At 39.9% G+C, this 17,132-nt stretch overlaps 1 protein-coding gene across 1 annotated transcript in view; it reads left to right on the plus strand.

The window, feature by feature from the left end:
• The window catches only part of csmd3b (CUB and Sushi multiple domains 3b), a 434,951-nt gene that overhangs the window by 370,642 nt on the left and 47,177 nt on the right, over window positions 1-17,132 (plus strand). The window contains exons 34-46 of the mRNA XM_031296181.2: window positions 2,923-3,036; window positions 3,521-3,616; window positions 4,073-4,276; window positions 4,612-4,736; window positions 5,242-5,338; window positions 8,925-9,029; window positions 9,134-9,252; window positions 9,813-9,882; window positions 10,466-10,582; window positions 10,844-11,053; window positions 12,020-12,208; window positions 13,136-13,313; window positions 16,972-17,117. Coding sequence (XP_031152041.1) covers window positions 2,923-3,036; window positions 3,521-3,616; window positions 4,073-4,276; window positions 4,612-4,736; window positions 5,242-5,338; window positions 8,925-9,029; window positions 9,134-9,252; window positions 9,813-9,882; window positions 10,466-10,582; window positions 10,844-11,053; window positions 12,020-12,208; window positions 13,136-13,313; window positions 16,972-17,117 — 1,770 coding nt within the window. The remainder of the gene's footprint in view (window positions 1-2,922; window positions 3,037-3,520; window positions 3,617-4,072; window positions 4,277-4,611; window positions 4,737-5,241; window positions 5,339-8,924; window positions 9,030-9,133; window positions 9,253-9,812; window positions 9,883-10,465; window positions 10,583-10,843; window positions 11,054-12,019; window positions 12,209-13,135; window positions 13,314-16,971; window positions 17,118-17,132) is intronic.

Raw genomic sequence — 17,132 nt, forward strand, 5'->3', positions numbered from 1 at the left:
AACTTTGCTGGACACGTTACAACCTGGACGACCGAAAAGATCTACCAGGTGTTAGTGCTGCCACTAACGACTAATTTTCTAACGATTAATCTTTCGACTAATTTTTCGATTAGTGTTTGTTATTTTGTGTTTGTTATTTTGTCCATTTTATTTTGAACTCAACTGAAGGGCCAAAACATAAAATGTCACTTGTGCCATAAACAATATAAATAACTTAAATGTTACAAAAAAATGACATAAATGCAGATATAAATGTAATTTAAAAAAATAAATAATTATCGATTTTCAAATATTGCACTTGTCAATACAGAACAAAATATTCTGTAGACTATTTTGCTGTCAATACTGCCGACGTTGTCTTTGCTGTAATCAAATCAGTATATATTGTTTGTATGTATGTTTAACATGAAGTATACTGCTTGAGTGTAGTAAATCAAGAAACATACATGTGTACAGACAAGGCTAGCAGCGGCAGCGCAGTGTCAGACATGTTTCTGGTGTGTAAAGACAGAAAAATCCACGCAGCCGCCACGCAGCTGACACACAACAGAAACACCACGCTCACACCACGCAGGCAGTGTGTGCTGCTCGCGTTTACACTTGCGTGCACGGCGGGATTTTAAAACATTACTGCCAAAGTCTAAGTAGCCTGTTTAACATCCAAAGACTGTCATTGTACTTGTCAAGAGTTAATAAACAGTACAAACTTGCTCGCCGTTTCATTAATATATCATATACTTACGTTCAGAGGCGGCTTCGAGACTTTTCCCGGTGGGCCGGTAGTGTTTCGAGGCCGCGAGGGCCGGTCTGATAATAGTTATACATTGCAAGTTCTTAGCAACACCATCCGGCGGCCTGGTGTGCCGCGGCCGCGCCACTGCCCACTGGTCTAACTGTGCATCCTCTGCTCAATTCGTACGGTAAAGTTACAGACCACTCTTTTACCAGCCTACGCCATTTTTCAAATCAAAGCAGTGAAAGCGGGGTGGAGGGGGAAGAAAGAGGAGAGCAGATTAACCAGCAGGGCGCGCACAGCGCACAGACTGGTGTGGAGGTGAATTACAGCGAGCCGTTTGAGACAGGAGACCAAAAATAAATAGGCAGTCAATAGTAAAACGACGATGTCGACTAAAAAGATTGCCGTCGACTTATTTTAATGGTCGATTATGTCGACTAATCGCGGCAGCACTACCAGGTGTACATGACTGCAGCACAGAGGGATTTTCACTACCAACTACCAAGCCATGTGGTTAACACAGCGTGGGACAACACTGCCATGATCACTTATCTCTGTTTGTGTGAATGTGTGGCTTTGTTTTTGTGTGAGTCTTTCTGTGTTGGTATGGATATATGTTGTTCTTTCTTGTTATCTCAGTATGAGTAAAATCCACTGCGGTATCTTAACAGCGTGTAAGCTATTCCCTGTGTGTGTTAATGCTTTATGAGTCTGCGTGTGAATCTTGATTCATGTGTGTCTTCCTGCCTGAAATCTGTTCTGTTTTGAAACGCTCTCAGTTGTGAACTCCTCCACCTGCTCTGCGGTCTGTCGATATTACAGCAGGGCATGATGGAAACCTTAATCACTCTAGTTTCCTTAAAATCTATACCCGGTGGGAGCTTTAAGTATTTCTGCTGACAGGCAGAATCTTTGTCATTTTTTATGACCACTCAACAGCATGCCCTTATACACATCCTCATGTACGACCATGGCATGGCTATAATATACAAGTTTAAGATGTTAGATTTATTTGCCCTATAGAGCTCTCTCTTGATGATTTTGTTTTATTGTCAGATCCCCTTTTACACCTGCAGGGACACCAATTGAAAATCTACTGTTTTGTTTTTGTTCTGCATTTCATAACTTGTGATGAACATAAAAGCAGAAAGGGAATCATGTGAGTCACGGCAATGTTTTAGCAAAATGTGGATCATGTTTTACGTAAAAGCACTCCACAGAGAGAAACAGTCTCAAAGAGACCAGTGACCTTCTTATAGCCAAATATCCTTGGCAATGTTCAGATTTAATCTTTTACACCTCAGCCTTTGGGGCCAGAGGGAGGGATGGATGGAGAGGTGATATATAATTGTGTGTGTGTGTGTGTGTGTGTGTGTCTGTGTCTGTGTCTGTGTCTGTGTCTGTGTCTGTGTCTCTGTGTAGCCAGGGAGCTGGCTTCATTGAGGCTGAAATAAATGTAATTTATCCTAAGGGACCTTTTTTTCCCATGTGCTGCAGACAAACACATTTTCATCTATAGTACAAGTACACCTACAGTTTTGCATCTTAAGGCAACTTAAGATTGTTTTGAAGACACAGTGATTAACCAAGACTTACACTAGTTTGAGCAAATATGGGGCCTCGGGCCTCCAGGGGGCCCTCTAATGCTACATGCAACTGCAGCTCCACTCTAAAATCCATGATTTAGTCATGGTTCATGGCCACTGCAGCAGTTTGTTCACCTTCCATCATACTGAAACAGAGTAAACATGGGTTTTGGGACATGGTTTTGACAGGTTACCACGTGTGTCATATGCCTTTCTTTCACTCTACCTGCTTGTAATACTGAAGAGAAGACAGACAAGAAATCATCTTCCCGACATAGTTTTTGCCAACACCAGCATTTCCCACTAGCTGACAACACTGATACACCCAAGCCAACTCAAAAGGGGGGTGAGTTGGACTGGTGCGTGATAATGATAAGGTTATGTTTTGACTATTAAGTGTCCTGATATGTAATGTTGTGCCAGTAGTTGGCTTCAGATAGAGGTTGACACTGCAGCTCAATACAATTTAGATTAGGTATTACAGGTTAATTTTATCATTGGAAGGTCAGGCACAGACAGTGGCATGGAATAAGAATTTGCCACCATTAAAGAGTGGTTAACTCATCCTCTATCTGTTTTTTCCACCCTTTTTGTCTCCAGTCCTCTTTGGACAGTTTGTGTTGTTCCAGACATCTCTAAATGATGTGGTGGAAATCTACAATGGACCCACTCAACAAAACACGCTACTGTCTTCTCTCTCTGGGTCCCACTCTGGTAAGGATGCATGGATGGATGGCTTGTAATATGGTTAGATGGATGGATCGACCTAAGCCCTAACCATATATCTTTCTTCTTAAAGCTTTAGTGCATAACTTTTTGATATTAAATTCAAGCCATTGCCAAATAAGTTGATACAAAGCTAATTAAGATCAGCTCCACACAACTCTCTCTGTATTTCTCAGTATGGCTATGTTCAGAAACTGGTGTCGTCCGGCGACTTTTGTGCGCAGAAACTCGAGTGAAGATAATTAACTCTTCTGAAGAGTCCATCATGTTTTTTTAATCCTCCGTGTCCTCCTTGGCTACTAGTAACTGCGTGGAGGAGGGGTGGGGGCTGTGCGCGATAATGGAAGGCTTGTATCATGTGGACGCACCAACAGTTTTGTTGTCATTACTTAGAATTCCTCAGGGGGGCGACAGAAACTACGCACTATAGCTTTAATATTGTCTCTCTTTGACTCCGTCTCCCTCTACCTAGGTGAGTCTCTCCCTCTCAGTTCTGGAAATCAGATCACAGTGAAGTTTACCACGGTCGGACCAGAAACTGCAAAGGGTTTTCACTTCGTCTACCAAGGTCAGCCAATCACAAGTAGCCAAAGTTGTTGTTTAGATTATTATTATTATTGATGTTAGTAGCCATTTTCAAACAAATAAATTAGATTGTTTATGTTTAAGGGTTTTCAAAACAGGCTTGTATTCTTTGTGTCGAACATTTTACACCGTTTTTAATTGTTTTTCCTACAATAGCAGTGAGATTTTGTGTGTGTGAGGTGGTAATTGCTACATCATAAATCTTGGCTCTCTGGGGTTATGGGGTATTATGGGTTAACTCTTATATTTTGTAGATGTGTCCATTTTACATACAACGCCACAGTGATTTTAGTTTTTTTATGTATTTAGTTTTTTTATGTATATATAACCTTTATTTAACCAGGGATGTCATTGCCAAGATAGGTAGCAATAACTTTACATTTGGCATTACTATCGATATTAACATTTTTTAACGATTGTGCCTTCCTTATTTCTGCAGCTGTCCCGAGGACCAGCTCCACCCAGTGTAGTTCAGTCCCTGAGCCGCGCTTTGGGAAGCGTCTCGGTAATGACTTTGCAGTTGGCTCATTGGTGCAGTTCGAGTGCAACCCTGGTTATGTCCTGCATGGCTCAACTGGCATACGGTGTGAGAGTGTACCTGACAACTTGGCACAATGGAATGACACCCTGCCAACATGCATAGGTAAATATGAATCCAGAAATTAGGCAGAAGACAGATATTTTTCGATTCAGAATGCAGTAACATCATAAGATGCATTATCAGCCACACAATGGATGCTCCATAAAAAAACTAAAACACAATTAAAAACAGACAATTTAAATGCAGATAACATCTTAATGTGGTCACACCCCAAGCCTAACTATGCCCAAGCTGTCACTGAGGCTTCAGGCTCTTTGGTCTCCTCCTCTGCAGGGGAAGAGATGATACGACCGACTTTCTCTTTTCCTTTTTCTGCCTGACAAAGTGTTGTTTTAACCTCTGCTTTTCTCTCCTTTCTGCTCTCTCCTCTCTCTCAGTTCCCTGTGGGGGTATGTTGACCTCTCGTCGTGGGACCATCCTATCGCCTGGATATCCAGAGCCCTATGACAACAACCAGAACTGTGTGTGGAAGGTCTCCGTTCCAGAAGGGGCTGGAATACAGGTAGCACCTGTCACACGCTGCTTCCTGGCTGACCTATGTATCATTGGCTTAAAAGCTGATCAGGCAGGATGTCAAGGAAGATAAGATATTATTAGAAGGATGAATGGATGGATGGTTTGTGAGAGAGGGACCATCTAGAGATAACTAGATAGGATCTAATTGTAAGAGATAATGCCTGATTGCGTGTAAGCCAAACTGCTCTCACGGACAAATACAAAGGCAAAGATGCCTCTTGACACAAAATGGAGTCTGTTACACATATTTGACAGGCACCTCACAGCATTACAAGTAGAGGCAACAAACAGCCTTTGCTCACATCTTTAGTTTCATTTGAATATTTACAGCAATGAACACACATCTTGTGTTTTACTTCCTTTCTGAATTTGTTCATAGAATTAGCAAATGTGTAGGACCATTTTATCAGATGTCAAATGACAATTTAGGTGCCTTTGTTTCTAACAAATTATCAAATTATTGTCTTTTTCATTTTTATCTGTCTGTCCAGATACAAGTTGTGAGTTTTGCCACTGAGCATAACTGGGACTCTTTGGATTTTTACGATGGTGCCGACAACCATGGACCAAGACTGGGCAGCTACTCTGGTAAACAGTTTGTTCAGTAATTTTTATGGTGTTCCTCAAAACGTTACACATATCAAGGCCCTCTCTTGCCAAAAACTAATTTGGAAAATGACTGTGATTACGTGTGAGACAAATTGCAACAGATTAGCCAGTAGGAAACAATTATCTCAGTTGTATTATAGGATACAGTTATTTTCAACTAGGAATATGGTAAAATCATACAGTTTAAAATTGAATAGTTGATTTGGAGTAACCAGATACATCTGTTAGATACATCTCTGTCATCTCTGTACATCTCTGTTAGTCTTATGTCACCTGCCTAGGGACCGCAGATGGAAAGTAGTTATTTTAAAGCAGCCATATTATGCTCATTTTCAGGTTCATAATTGTATTTTAAGGTTGTACCAGAATAGGTTTACATGGTTTCATTTTCAAAAAACACCATATTTGTGTTGTACTGCAGTGCTCTCTCTCACTGCTGCAGATCCTCTTTTCAGCTGGTCTCTGTTTTAGCTACAGAGTGAGGCCTCTTTTCTTCTTCTTCTTCTGTACTATCTTTGATTGCACTGCACATGCCCAGTAGCTCAGATGTAGATCATGTCAGCTAGCTAGCTCCATAGACAGTAAAAGAAAGGCTGTTTCTACAACTTTGCTCAGTTACAAGGCAGGATTAGCTGGGAGACTTCTAAATGTGCACATGTAAGTAGTTCTTTTGTAGATTATGGTGAACTTGTGTGTGTTGTAGCAGTGCTTTGCTATTGAGAACGAGGTAGCATGCTAGCGTTAGCATGCTAGCGTTAGCCATAGCGTTAGCATGCTAACGCTACGAGCTAATGGTTGCGGTTAGCCTGCTCGTTTTGTATTGAGCCGGCATGTAACATAGGAAGGGCAACTAAATCTGAATGGCTTGTTGAATTGTTGGCTTGGTTTTAGGTATTTGAGTATATAGAGAGGAATACATACATGTTTCAAGGCAACAACCCCTTTACAAGCATTTATACACATAACAAAATAAAGAACAAGAACTCTGTCGTCTTGGAAACTGATCACAACAAATATAGCGTGACAGTTAATTGCATCATGACAACATGCGGTGTTCTTCTTCGTCATGATGTTTTGAGGCATACGAAATGCTGGCCATGTGACCCCCTGCCAAGAGTGCAATTAGAGCTAAACTGGTCCCATTCTGAGTCTCCCAGCAGGAGCTGAAGAACACACCCACTGACACCTGTTTGTCTGTGATTCCATGAAAGACATATGAGAATCTTTTGTCGCATAGCTAATTGATCTTCTTACACTTCTTACACTTACACTAGGAATAGATATTCCTATGACATGATGTGTCAACCACATTAATTCCAAAAACAATACAATTATTCACAGTTTTAAATGCTCCCAAAATGTACTGAACAATGTAATTAACGATACCTTTAAGTTCATTGTATTGGGAGGAGCAAGATATATTTTTTTTAACTCGTGGTAATTATGCACATTTTATATTCACAGCTGATTACCAGCAATAAAATAATCGTATAAGACGTATAAACCCTAATGGCAAGTTTTACATTTAAAAATATATATTCTATATTTCACTCATACATGCCGAAGAAAACTACATTCCTCTTCTCAACTTTTCCTAAAGAAAGAATTATAATAAAAAGGTGTGTCTGGACCAAATATTGTCCCTCTGCTCCAGCAACTCATATTCAACCAAAATATAGTAAATAAAATAAATAGTTCAGTCTGGGTTAAAGTGCCCATATTATGAAAAAATCACTTTTTCTGGGATTTGGGGTGTTATGTTGTGTCTCTGGTGCTTCCACACACATACAAACTTTGAAAAAAATCCATCCATGCTGTTTAGAGTGAGATACGGTTTCTGAATGTGTCCTGCCTTCAGTCTCTGGGTGAGCTGTTCAAAGTCGGCACGGCTTGTGATGTCACAAGCCAAAACGAGCAGGCTAACCGCAACCATTAGCTCATAGTGTTAGCGTTAGCATGCTAACGCTAATGCTGACGCTAGCATGCTAACGCTAGCATGCTAACGCTAGCATGCTACCTCGTTCTCAATAGCAAAGCACTGCTACAACACACACAAGTTCACCATAATCTACAAAAGAACTACTTACATGTGCGCCCTCATTTAGAAGTCTCCCAGCTAATCCTGCCTTGTACCTGACCGAAGTTGTAGAAACAGCCTTTCTTTTACTGTCTATGGAGCTAGCTAGCTGACATGATCTACATCTGAGCTACTGCGCATGTGCGAGTGCAATCAAAGATAGTACAGAAGAAGAAGAAGAAAAGAGGTCTCACTCTGTAGCTAAAACAGAGACCAGGTGAAAAGAGGAGCTGCAGCAGTGAGAGAGAGCGGTGCAGTACAACAAAAATATGGTGTTTTTTGAAAATTAAACCATGTAAACCTATTCTGGTACAACCTTAAAATACAATTATGAACCTGAAAATGAGCATAATATGGCTGCTTTAAGCACTCCTCTGGATTCATTCACTCGTGTAATACAAGCAGCCATCCAAAGGGGGAGTTAGCATTTTCTGGGGATACTAATACTGCTTTTATGGACGCAATGTAATATGATTATATGCTAGTTGTGTTAAATAATCTATGGCAGGGCTTGAAACTGGATAAGAAATGATATTGTTGGCACTGAAATGACAGTGACAGTATTTCCATATACAAGTCATTAATAAGTAAATACATGCAGGGCGATAATACAACTTTTTAGTACTAGGGGTAATTACAACTGGTAATTAATATTGTCATACATCCCATAATAACTGTTATGGTTAAATCCACCCACATTAATTATTCATCATCATTCATCATTTATTAGTGAGTCATAGAAAAAGAAGTCCATTATGTTAATGAATGAATGTTATTTCTCTGGTGTATGAGCGCTACCAGCAGGGGGGGCCGCTGACTGTTGAAAAAGCTGCTAATTAATTCCCCTCACAACAGGCAACCAATCACATTAGTTGGCCTGATTCACTGTGCGTTCAGAAGAATGTCTCTTTAACTTTGATATGTTTTGCTGACACATCTGCCACTGAACATAAGACAACATGTAAGTCAAAACAAGCTCACTGGCCTCGAGGAAATGTTAAAACTCAAGTGGTTAGTATCAGAGGATGCTTTTGACACTGTTCCGTCTTTAAGCAAGCCAAGACAATCACATTTTCACTGATAACAAGATTAGAGCAGGTAATTATTCCTTTACATTAGAGTGCATCACCTACTATCTTATTGTAAAGGACTCTGACAGAATCACACTGTTGCACAGTGCCAGCTTTGCTTTAGTAGTGCAGTACCCGTTTTTTTTACTTTGTACTTCCCCTAGCCATGCTAAGTAGGTCAAGCCAACATTTGAAAAGTGGTTTCAAATAAAACAGATGTCTCATATAAAAGTAATTCCGTTCTCCCTCCATCGAAAACACTTCACAAACAAAAAAAAGTGAAAATGTAAATGGGGGGCCTTTGTTGTTTCCTTTGCTGTCAGATAACTAAGATTCTTTGCTTTCAACCCTCAGTTGAAAAATGAAAAAAATGTGATCATGGTAGTCTATGGCTTTCTTTCTCTCTCCTTGCTATCAGGCACCACCATTCCCCTTCTCCTGAATAGTACATCTAACAACCTCTATCTCAGCTTCAACTCTGATATAAGTGTCTCAGCTGCTGGTTTTCACTTGGAATATACAGGTAACATACTTGTTTTACATACAGCTTTATCTGTGGCATAAGCTATATATACATGATGATGTGTGAAACTTTTACAACCATGTTTATTTCACATTTCTTATCAGCTATTGGTCTGGAGTCATGTCCAGAGCCTCAGACTCCAAACTATGGAATAAGACAAGGAGACAGATTTATGGTGGGAGACGTCGTACAGTTTTCATGCGAACAAGGATACTCTCTTCAGGTAAAATACAACCTATATGTGTATATACTGTTTGTGTTTCGATAGAGATTCATACTGAGAGACTGAGAGGCATTGGAGGATAGCCATTTCAGATAAACAGAACACACACATGCACTACAAATTGCAGTTTAATGCAAACCGACTGTCAGATACGTATGTGGAATCATTAAAAGCTTGTCTGATGTGCCGCCATTCACTCTTTTCATCCCCTGGCTGCACAAACCAAGAACTATTTAAACTGTAAATCAGAAGGAAACACCACTCTCGGGTGGTTTTCCCATCTCTTACTAAACTTACAACTCTGGTGTGGTTTGCACAACTCTTTAATAATGTATGTCTCTGGTGTGGTCTGCCAATTTCTGTCGAGTACAGTATACAGCTCTAATGGTTTGCTTTTCTTGTGCCTTATATATACATATCTGCATCACTACAGTTCTACAGTATTATAGAGTATTGTTGAGTAGATAAAACTGCACTTTTAAACCAAATTCTGTATTATCGTAGCAATTTCCCAACTCAACTTAAATGATAACAGATTGTGGTTGCTTTTACATTTCTAGGGCAACGCCCATATCACCTGCATGCCTGGACCTGTTCGAAGATGGAACTACCCTGTACCACTATGTCTTGGTAGGTGTTTTCCAACAGTACATACAGTATATGCACACACCATACACACATGCATGCAATCTAGCCTGGATATATTGAGATACGTGCAAAACCTCAGTGCTGCAGAAATGATGCAAGCAGTCTCCATTGCCTACCCTGACTCTTTGGAAAATAAGCCGTTGGATCAATTTGCTGTTTTGTGATGAGCTGATTATTTAGTATTCTGTGCAGAATATGATTAAGCTTTTAAACTGATGCAAAGCTAAGTCAGAGTCTGCCATAAACATGCAGAGTGTGCCAAAGCATCAGCATGCACTGAGGCAAACTAGGGGAAACAAGCCCTGTTCACACATCAACTTGCACAATGATAATTTATTCAGAAAGAGTATTTATTAAAGACTTGGAAAATGAATGTGTTATTCAAAATGATGCAAACTGTCAGGTTGAAGATACTTTAGTCTGGCCAGCAGCAGCATCTTATAAAAGGAGAAGTACTTTACGTCTGCTGTACTACTTTTGATGTGTTGCTTTCAACACCAAACCACTGTTTCCCTTTTGTCTGTCTTTCTTTGTTATGCATTTGTTTGCGTTTGTGTGTTTCCAGCCCAGTGTGGTGGGTCTATGACAGATGTAAGTGGAGTGATTCTAAGTCCTGGTTTCCCCGGCAACTACCCCAGTGGATTAGACTGCACATGGACAGTCAACTTACCTATCGGCTTTGGTAAGAAACACTGTCAACTTTGAATTAAAAAAATGGTGTGTGTGTGTGTGTAGTTCTCTCTAGGTTTGTCTCTGTATCTGCTGTCACTGTCTGTCTGTTTCTGTTATTTATTGATTGATTCAATCACTCAATCAGTGTCAGTGGCCTTTATCAATGTCGTTCATGAGTGGCTGCACGTGAAGCATCTACAAATGCTTTTATTGCCAGCCTCTCAGTCAGTCAAGCTTCGCTAATTGCTTTAAATGTCAAAATGTTTCTCAGGTATCCATCTCCAGTTTCTGAACTTCTCTACTGAAGCAATCCATGATTATTTGGAGATCCGCAGTGGAATACTGGAGCTGGGCTCGGTCATTGACCGGTTCAGCGGTCCAGTCATCCCCAAGCCTCTGTTCAGCACCACTCACCAGACCAGCTTCTTCTTCCACAGTGACTATTCACAAAACAAACCAGGGTTCCACATCACATATCAAGGTAAATGTTGTCTCTACAAGCTCCTCTCCAACATTTTGTGTGCACTGATCATTTGCTAAACAAAGAAAACAAGAGCAGATGTCAGACTGTGCTCTTGCTTTGCTCAGAAACAGCAACTTTTGCCAACGTGGAAACTTGGGTATTAGATTTATACAGGTGTGTGACTTCATTTCTCAGGAGCAACTAACAACAAAATGATTTGTTTACTTTCTCAGACAACGATAAAAATATTTTTTGAATTCTAAAGCAGTTTCTAAAACATTACAGCATGCATAAAAGTCCTTGATTCATTTCAGTGATGAGATGAGTTTTCTATTTATTTTATCTGACACTAAAAAGGTTTTTTTAGCAGTCTTATATGTATTATGACAAATCTTGTAGATGGCCTAAACGTGTTACGGGTAATTCCATTAATGTGCAAATTACACACAGATGAATAATTCCTTTTATCTCATGACAGGGGCACTGTCAAAGTGTTTTAAACCAGGAAAAATAATGTGAACACTAGCAGTTTTTTTTATTTCCACTACTATGACTTCTACTAATGTTTGTCTTTCTCAGTACCTCTTGTAGCTCTGAAAGGTCACTGCGACTAGAATGTTTAAATGGCAGGCTGTCAGATTTAATTTGCGAGTATTTTGGCAACATCAAAACAAGTAGGAGCTTCTTTGGTGCATGATACCTTTGTCATAAAGTTAGTAATCTTAATTTGTATCTAGAAGTCTGCAGCTGTTATTTTTTGTGTCTCTCCAGCATTTCATATGTCAGCGTTATTTGAGTTTAAACAAGAACAAAGGAATTATGAGTTAGTCTTTTTTGTAATGACTATTGGTTATTCAGTGTTAGAATGGATGTATGTATTGTTTCTTTCTATAAATAACTTAATTTTAGTTTTTCTAAATATTTCTTATCTATATCTATATCTAAACTATTTTTCTTGACTAATCTGGGTTATTGTCTCTCAAGCCTACCAGCTTCAGAGTTGCCCAGACCCTCGGCCATTTCGAAACGGCATCGTGATTGGCACAGATTTCAGTGTTGGGATGACGGTGTCGTTTGAATGTCTGCCCGGATATTCTCTGATCGGAGAGGCTTCACTCACATGTTTACATGGTATCAGCAGGAACTGGAATCACCAACTACCGCGTTGTGAAGGTAATACTGAAGCTGTATTGTGAAGGGAATACAAATTGTGTTGTCACTTCATGGCTGTTAGTTTTGCTATTATTGAATATATCACTTTCTCATAAGAACATCATTTATGTTTTATATGGGGCTTGCAACCATAATCCCAAGGAAAATGAAAATATACATGTATGCTGGTGAACTATTCTTTCAGTCCAGAGGAGGAGTTTTTGAGAGACTACGTATTCCCCTCACCGTCCTAAAAGCACCCTCATTTGTAAATGCTTTTTAATAGCATTTCAGCATTGATATCATCACTTTTGTGATTATTGTTCATGTTGTATACTACAGTATAACTAGTTGATATTGAATTGTATGCTCAGAGCAAAGTGGGAAAAAAACATATAAAGCAATTACAAGCATATACAACTTGTAAGTCAAAACAAAAATGAAATATGTTCCCCTGTAATTTGAATGAATGTGAGAACCTAAATTACAATGGAGTATACAATAAATCTGGAAGACGTAAGAGAGGTGTCTGGCACGTTATTATACTTTCCAGTACTTTAAATTATATTATCCTAACTTTATGACAAGTATCTGCACAATAATCCAATGTTTATTTGTTCATTTTAAGGCTACACTTTAAAGCACTAACACTCATTCAAGGACCCTTAATTTAAAAAACCAAATATTCCGTCTTATAGCGCTAGGCCGTGGTAACATCACACCACTGATGAGCAACACCTACATTCCCGAGGAACACCTGTGCTGCTGAGCTAAAATAAAACTGTAATGACAATTTATTAAAGGTATTAAGGTGTTATCCTGTGGTCATTACATGACTGATAGAGCCATGTCCTCTCTCAGCCATCCAGACAATTACTAAAGCTTCACAATGGTAATACTAATTTGCTGGTAATTTATTAAGGGTAATTCTGTTATTCTATGTCACAGCTCTCTGTGGTGGCAACATCACATCATTAAATGGGACTATTTACTCTCCTGGTCACCCTGAGGAATACCCCAACTTCCAGGACTGTGTGTGGAGTGTTAGAGTTCCTCCTGGACACGGGATTTACATCAATTTTACTGTACTGAGCACTGAGCCCATATATGACTACATTACCGTCTGGTAGGTGTTATTTACTTATTTAATTTACTTGCTTTTCCACATGTATACTCTACAGCTTAACTGACACTGTTCATCCTCATTAGGTGCTACTGCTTATCAATCTGTTCCACCTTTTCCTACTTCAGCAGGGTTTATTTCCCTAAGAATTGTTCTCTCCTTTTTTGACTGAAAAGCCTTTAATTTGTACCACATGCAGAGAACCTCTGCTACACACACATACACACACCAACTCTCTCACACGGGATGTCATGCTCTTTAACATCTTTTCAGAGCTGGCCACTAATTGGCTAAATTCCTGCAAGGGTTACTGTGACTACAGACGTCTCTCTTTGAATATAAAGCTACTCTGACATAATTTCCTTCTTGTCATGTTTTATCCGTCTCTCTTTACCCCTAAGTCTCTCTCCCATTCCCTCTTATGCTATCTCCAAGTCTCAGTCAGTCTTATATGTAATGTATAACACAACCTTCTCTCCCAGCCTTGACTTCTCACTTCATTATTCTTCTTAAGGAGAGCAGCCATTGGCAACCGCAGACGTTTTGTCAATGCAAAATATTTAATATTTTACAGTGCTTAGGTAGCATGTCACATAGTTATCTGCAGGTACACAGTGGCAGCAGAACCATAAATAGGCAATCTATTTCTATGGTTGTCATGTTGCTGCCCCTTTTCTATAGCTAAAGCCTGTTTCCTATTAATAGACGGCAGGGTGCAGCATCAACAGTTTAGAAACATCACCTGGCATACAGACATGTAGAGGCAGGGCTAGGCAGGGAAAACAACAACCGCAGTGTGAGACATGTTTTGCTGCTGATGCATTCCCATGTATTTTTAGACCAACACAGAAGGACCAAATGTCTGTCTTGTACTTTTGTTTGCTTGTCATGATGTGAGCACTGTCAACCTTCCAGATTTCTTCCACAGCCCTCAGAAAAATCCTTTTAAATAATTATAACTAATGCAGGATGACCACCGCTCCATCTGGCTTAATCTTAGCTAAGGTGCTGGGAGCATCAATGAGTCCAAACTGATAGAAGAGATATCCACACACTTAGATCTACAGGATGCAGTATCACACACTACTATAACTAAAAACTCTGTTATCTATCTAGAAAGTCTGGCAATCAGAAGCCGTCATTGGAAACTCAAAAAAATACTTGGCAGGTGATTGGATGAGCCATCTGTCGATCACGTATGCCATTGTTGTTTTAAACAAACAGTCGTGGCCGTCACACACACCTAAACCACACCCGTACCTGCCAGTAGCTCTTTACCGGACACTTATTGGTTCGGTCCGCTTCTGTTTCGGACACAGACATTACTTTAAGGATGACAAGATGGATTTTCGTGTGACACGTGATCCTGCGATTCTCACCTGATATTGCAAGAATCCAGCTTCCGTGCAAGGTAAGAGAAAGACAGTGTCACCAATAAATAGAACGCTATAAGCTAAAAAACAGTGCCCTTATTTTCTACCTGAATGAAATACCTGAGTCTCCAGTAAACTCTATCTTACCTTTGGGAAAACTAGGAGGTTCTAATTTAGATGCAAATAAAAACGTAAGGGTTTACCACTAAATGCACCACCTAATGTCTCAGGACCCATTTATCGCCAACAATGGTCTGAATGTTTAGGTATCACTGTCTGCTGTGATAGCATTACTATGCCAGTTTTTCACATTTTAAATGAAACAATCTCACAGTCACCAAACCAACAGCTAACATCAGATGCTACTAAACATTGATCGATAAGTCTTGACCAGAGATGTCTCTCGACACACTCCAAATTACTAATTAACTTAAGCCTTCAATATCAATTGATTCATTGTTTAGTCTATATATGTCAGAAAATAGTTAAACAGACCCAAGATGCCGTCTTCAGATTGCTTTTTTTGTCCGACCAATGATCCAGAGCCAACGAATACTAATACGCAATAATCAAGAAATAAAATAAATCCTCATTTGTGAAGCTGACCCAAAGAATGTTTGACGTTTTTGCTTGATAATTGACTTCAACTATTAATCAGTTATCAGCTGCTGGATTGTGTATAACGCAATCATGTCAACTAATCTTGTTGGTTGTCTAAACACACTTGGAGAACATCTGAGAACTGCTTCTCTTTAACTGCGCAGCTTTTTATCCGCTGCAAATACAATCAAGTGAAGCAGCTTGTTTTCTTCAACCACTGGGCTGAGACTTATATATATGTCGCTCATAACTGCAGTATGCAGTCCGCCTTCCCCACACCACAACACTCTTGAGCCATGTGCCGTCCACCCACAAATGATTCTGTGACTTCCATGGATTGGTCGCACAGCATGTTCCTGACGCTGCCGTCAGTTGGAAAAGAAGACATACTGCTGAACTCACACAAACCAAAGATAGCAATCACATACAAACCCACTTCAAAAAAATATCCCAATCTCTGTCACACATTCACAAAGTTGGCTCCCTGTAGAGAGCACAGTGTCAGTGTTAAAGGTTTGATTTTCACAGCAGTCTCCTCAGTCCAGAGCCAGCCAACCTGACAGTCAGTTAGTCTGCTAATTGGTCTCATACTGGGAGCCTTACTACATGATTCCATTGTAAGGATTATTATATATGTCACAGATGTTACCTTGTGCTACCTCATACACTACCTTCTCTGTACTCTATATGTTGCCATAATGTACTCATACATGTTAGTGTGTGAGCATTAGCAATAATCAGCAGTGAATGAAAGTACTCTGACTCTGAACCACTCAATGTGAATCAGAGCAGGGGATGATTCCTTGCATAACAGGTATAATTGGCCTCATCCAAAAACACTTAACAGCAGGAAATAATCATTCCATTTAACTTCATGATGATACTTTTTAATCACTGATAATGAGCCAGCTATTGGTTAGTTCCAGTCTGACAGCTGGTGGCTCATTAAAGGTGAAATATGCTCACGACATTGCACAGAGAGCCTGACCTGCCAGTTGACAGATATCTTCCTGTCTGCCTTCTGTGGTAATTGTGTAACTTTTCATGAATGCCGAGCTGATGTTAGTGGCAGAAGATATTAGTGACCAAGTCTGCAACAAGTCTGCAATTTGTTATTGTGTTTGTTATATTATGATCTGATGACAGTTCAATCAATATTTATGAACTTGAGCATCCCAAAGCAAGAATAAGAGAGCCAGAGCTCTGAACTGTGTTGTTATTGAGAGATAAAAAAGGGAGCTGCCGTTTTGTAAGTGAAGTGAAATCTGAGTTTGTGAAGGCTTTATGTCTAAATGAGCTTTGTGACATTGTAGTTTGGATTGTTTGGAGAGGGAAGATGAGCCCATACCCATGCACAATCACTCTGGGCGCCGGCACTTTGTCACACAATGTCCGACTCCATTCGCAGTCAATGGAGCAGCTCCAGGTTTTGCCTCATGATTATCGTCAAGTCTCTTCTATCTTTGTTTCTAGCCTTGGAGAAACCATTTCCTCGTCACAAATAGCCGTTTGACTGCCAGAGATGACTGCAATAATTTATTCAAATGATTTTAGGTTGACTTTTCTCTCCCATTGTTCTGTAAAGAACGATCATATCCATTTGTTTATGGGTCTTTAGTCTCTGAGTACCCCCTTTGTAACACAAGCTTTCTGTATGGGTGTGTGTTTTTCTCTTTGTTTCTTTGTAGGGATGGCCCAGACCAATCATCTCCTCAGATTGGCCAGTTTAGTGGGAACACAGCTTTGGAGTCTGTCTACTCGACTTCAAACATCATCCTCATCAAATTCCACTCTGACTTCTCTGGAGCCGGCTTCTTTGTCTTAAGCTACCATGGTGAGACAGTAACTG

Source organism: Sander lucioperca, chromosome 16 (assembly GCF_008315115.2).
Source record: "Sander lucioperca isolate FBNREF2018 chromosome 16, SLUC_FBN_1.2, whole genome shotgun sequence".
NCBI lineage: Eukaryota > Metazoa > Chordata > Actinopteri > Perciformes > Percidae > Sander > Sander lucioperca.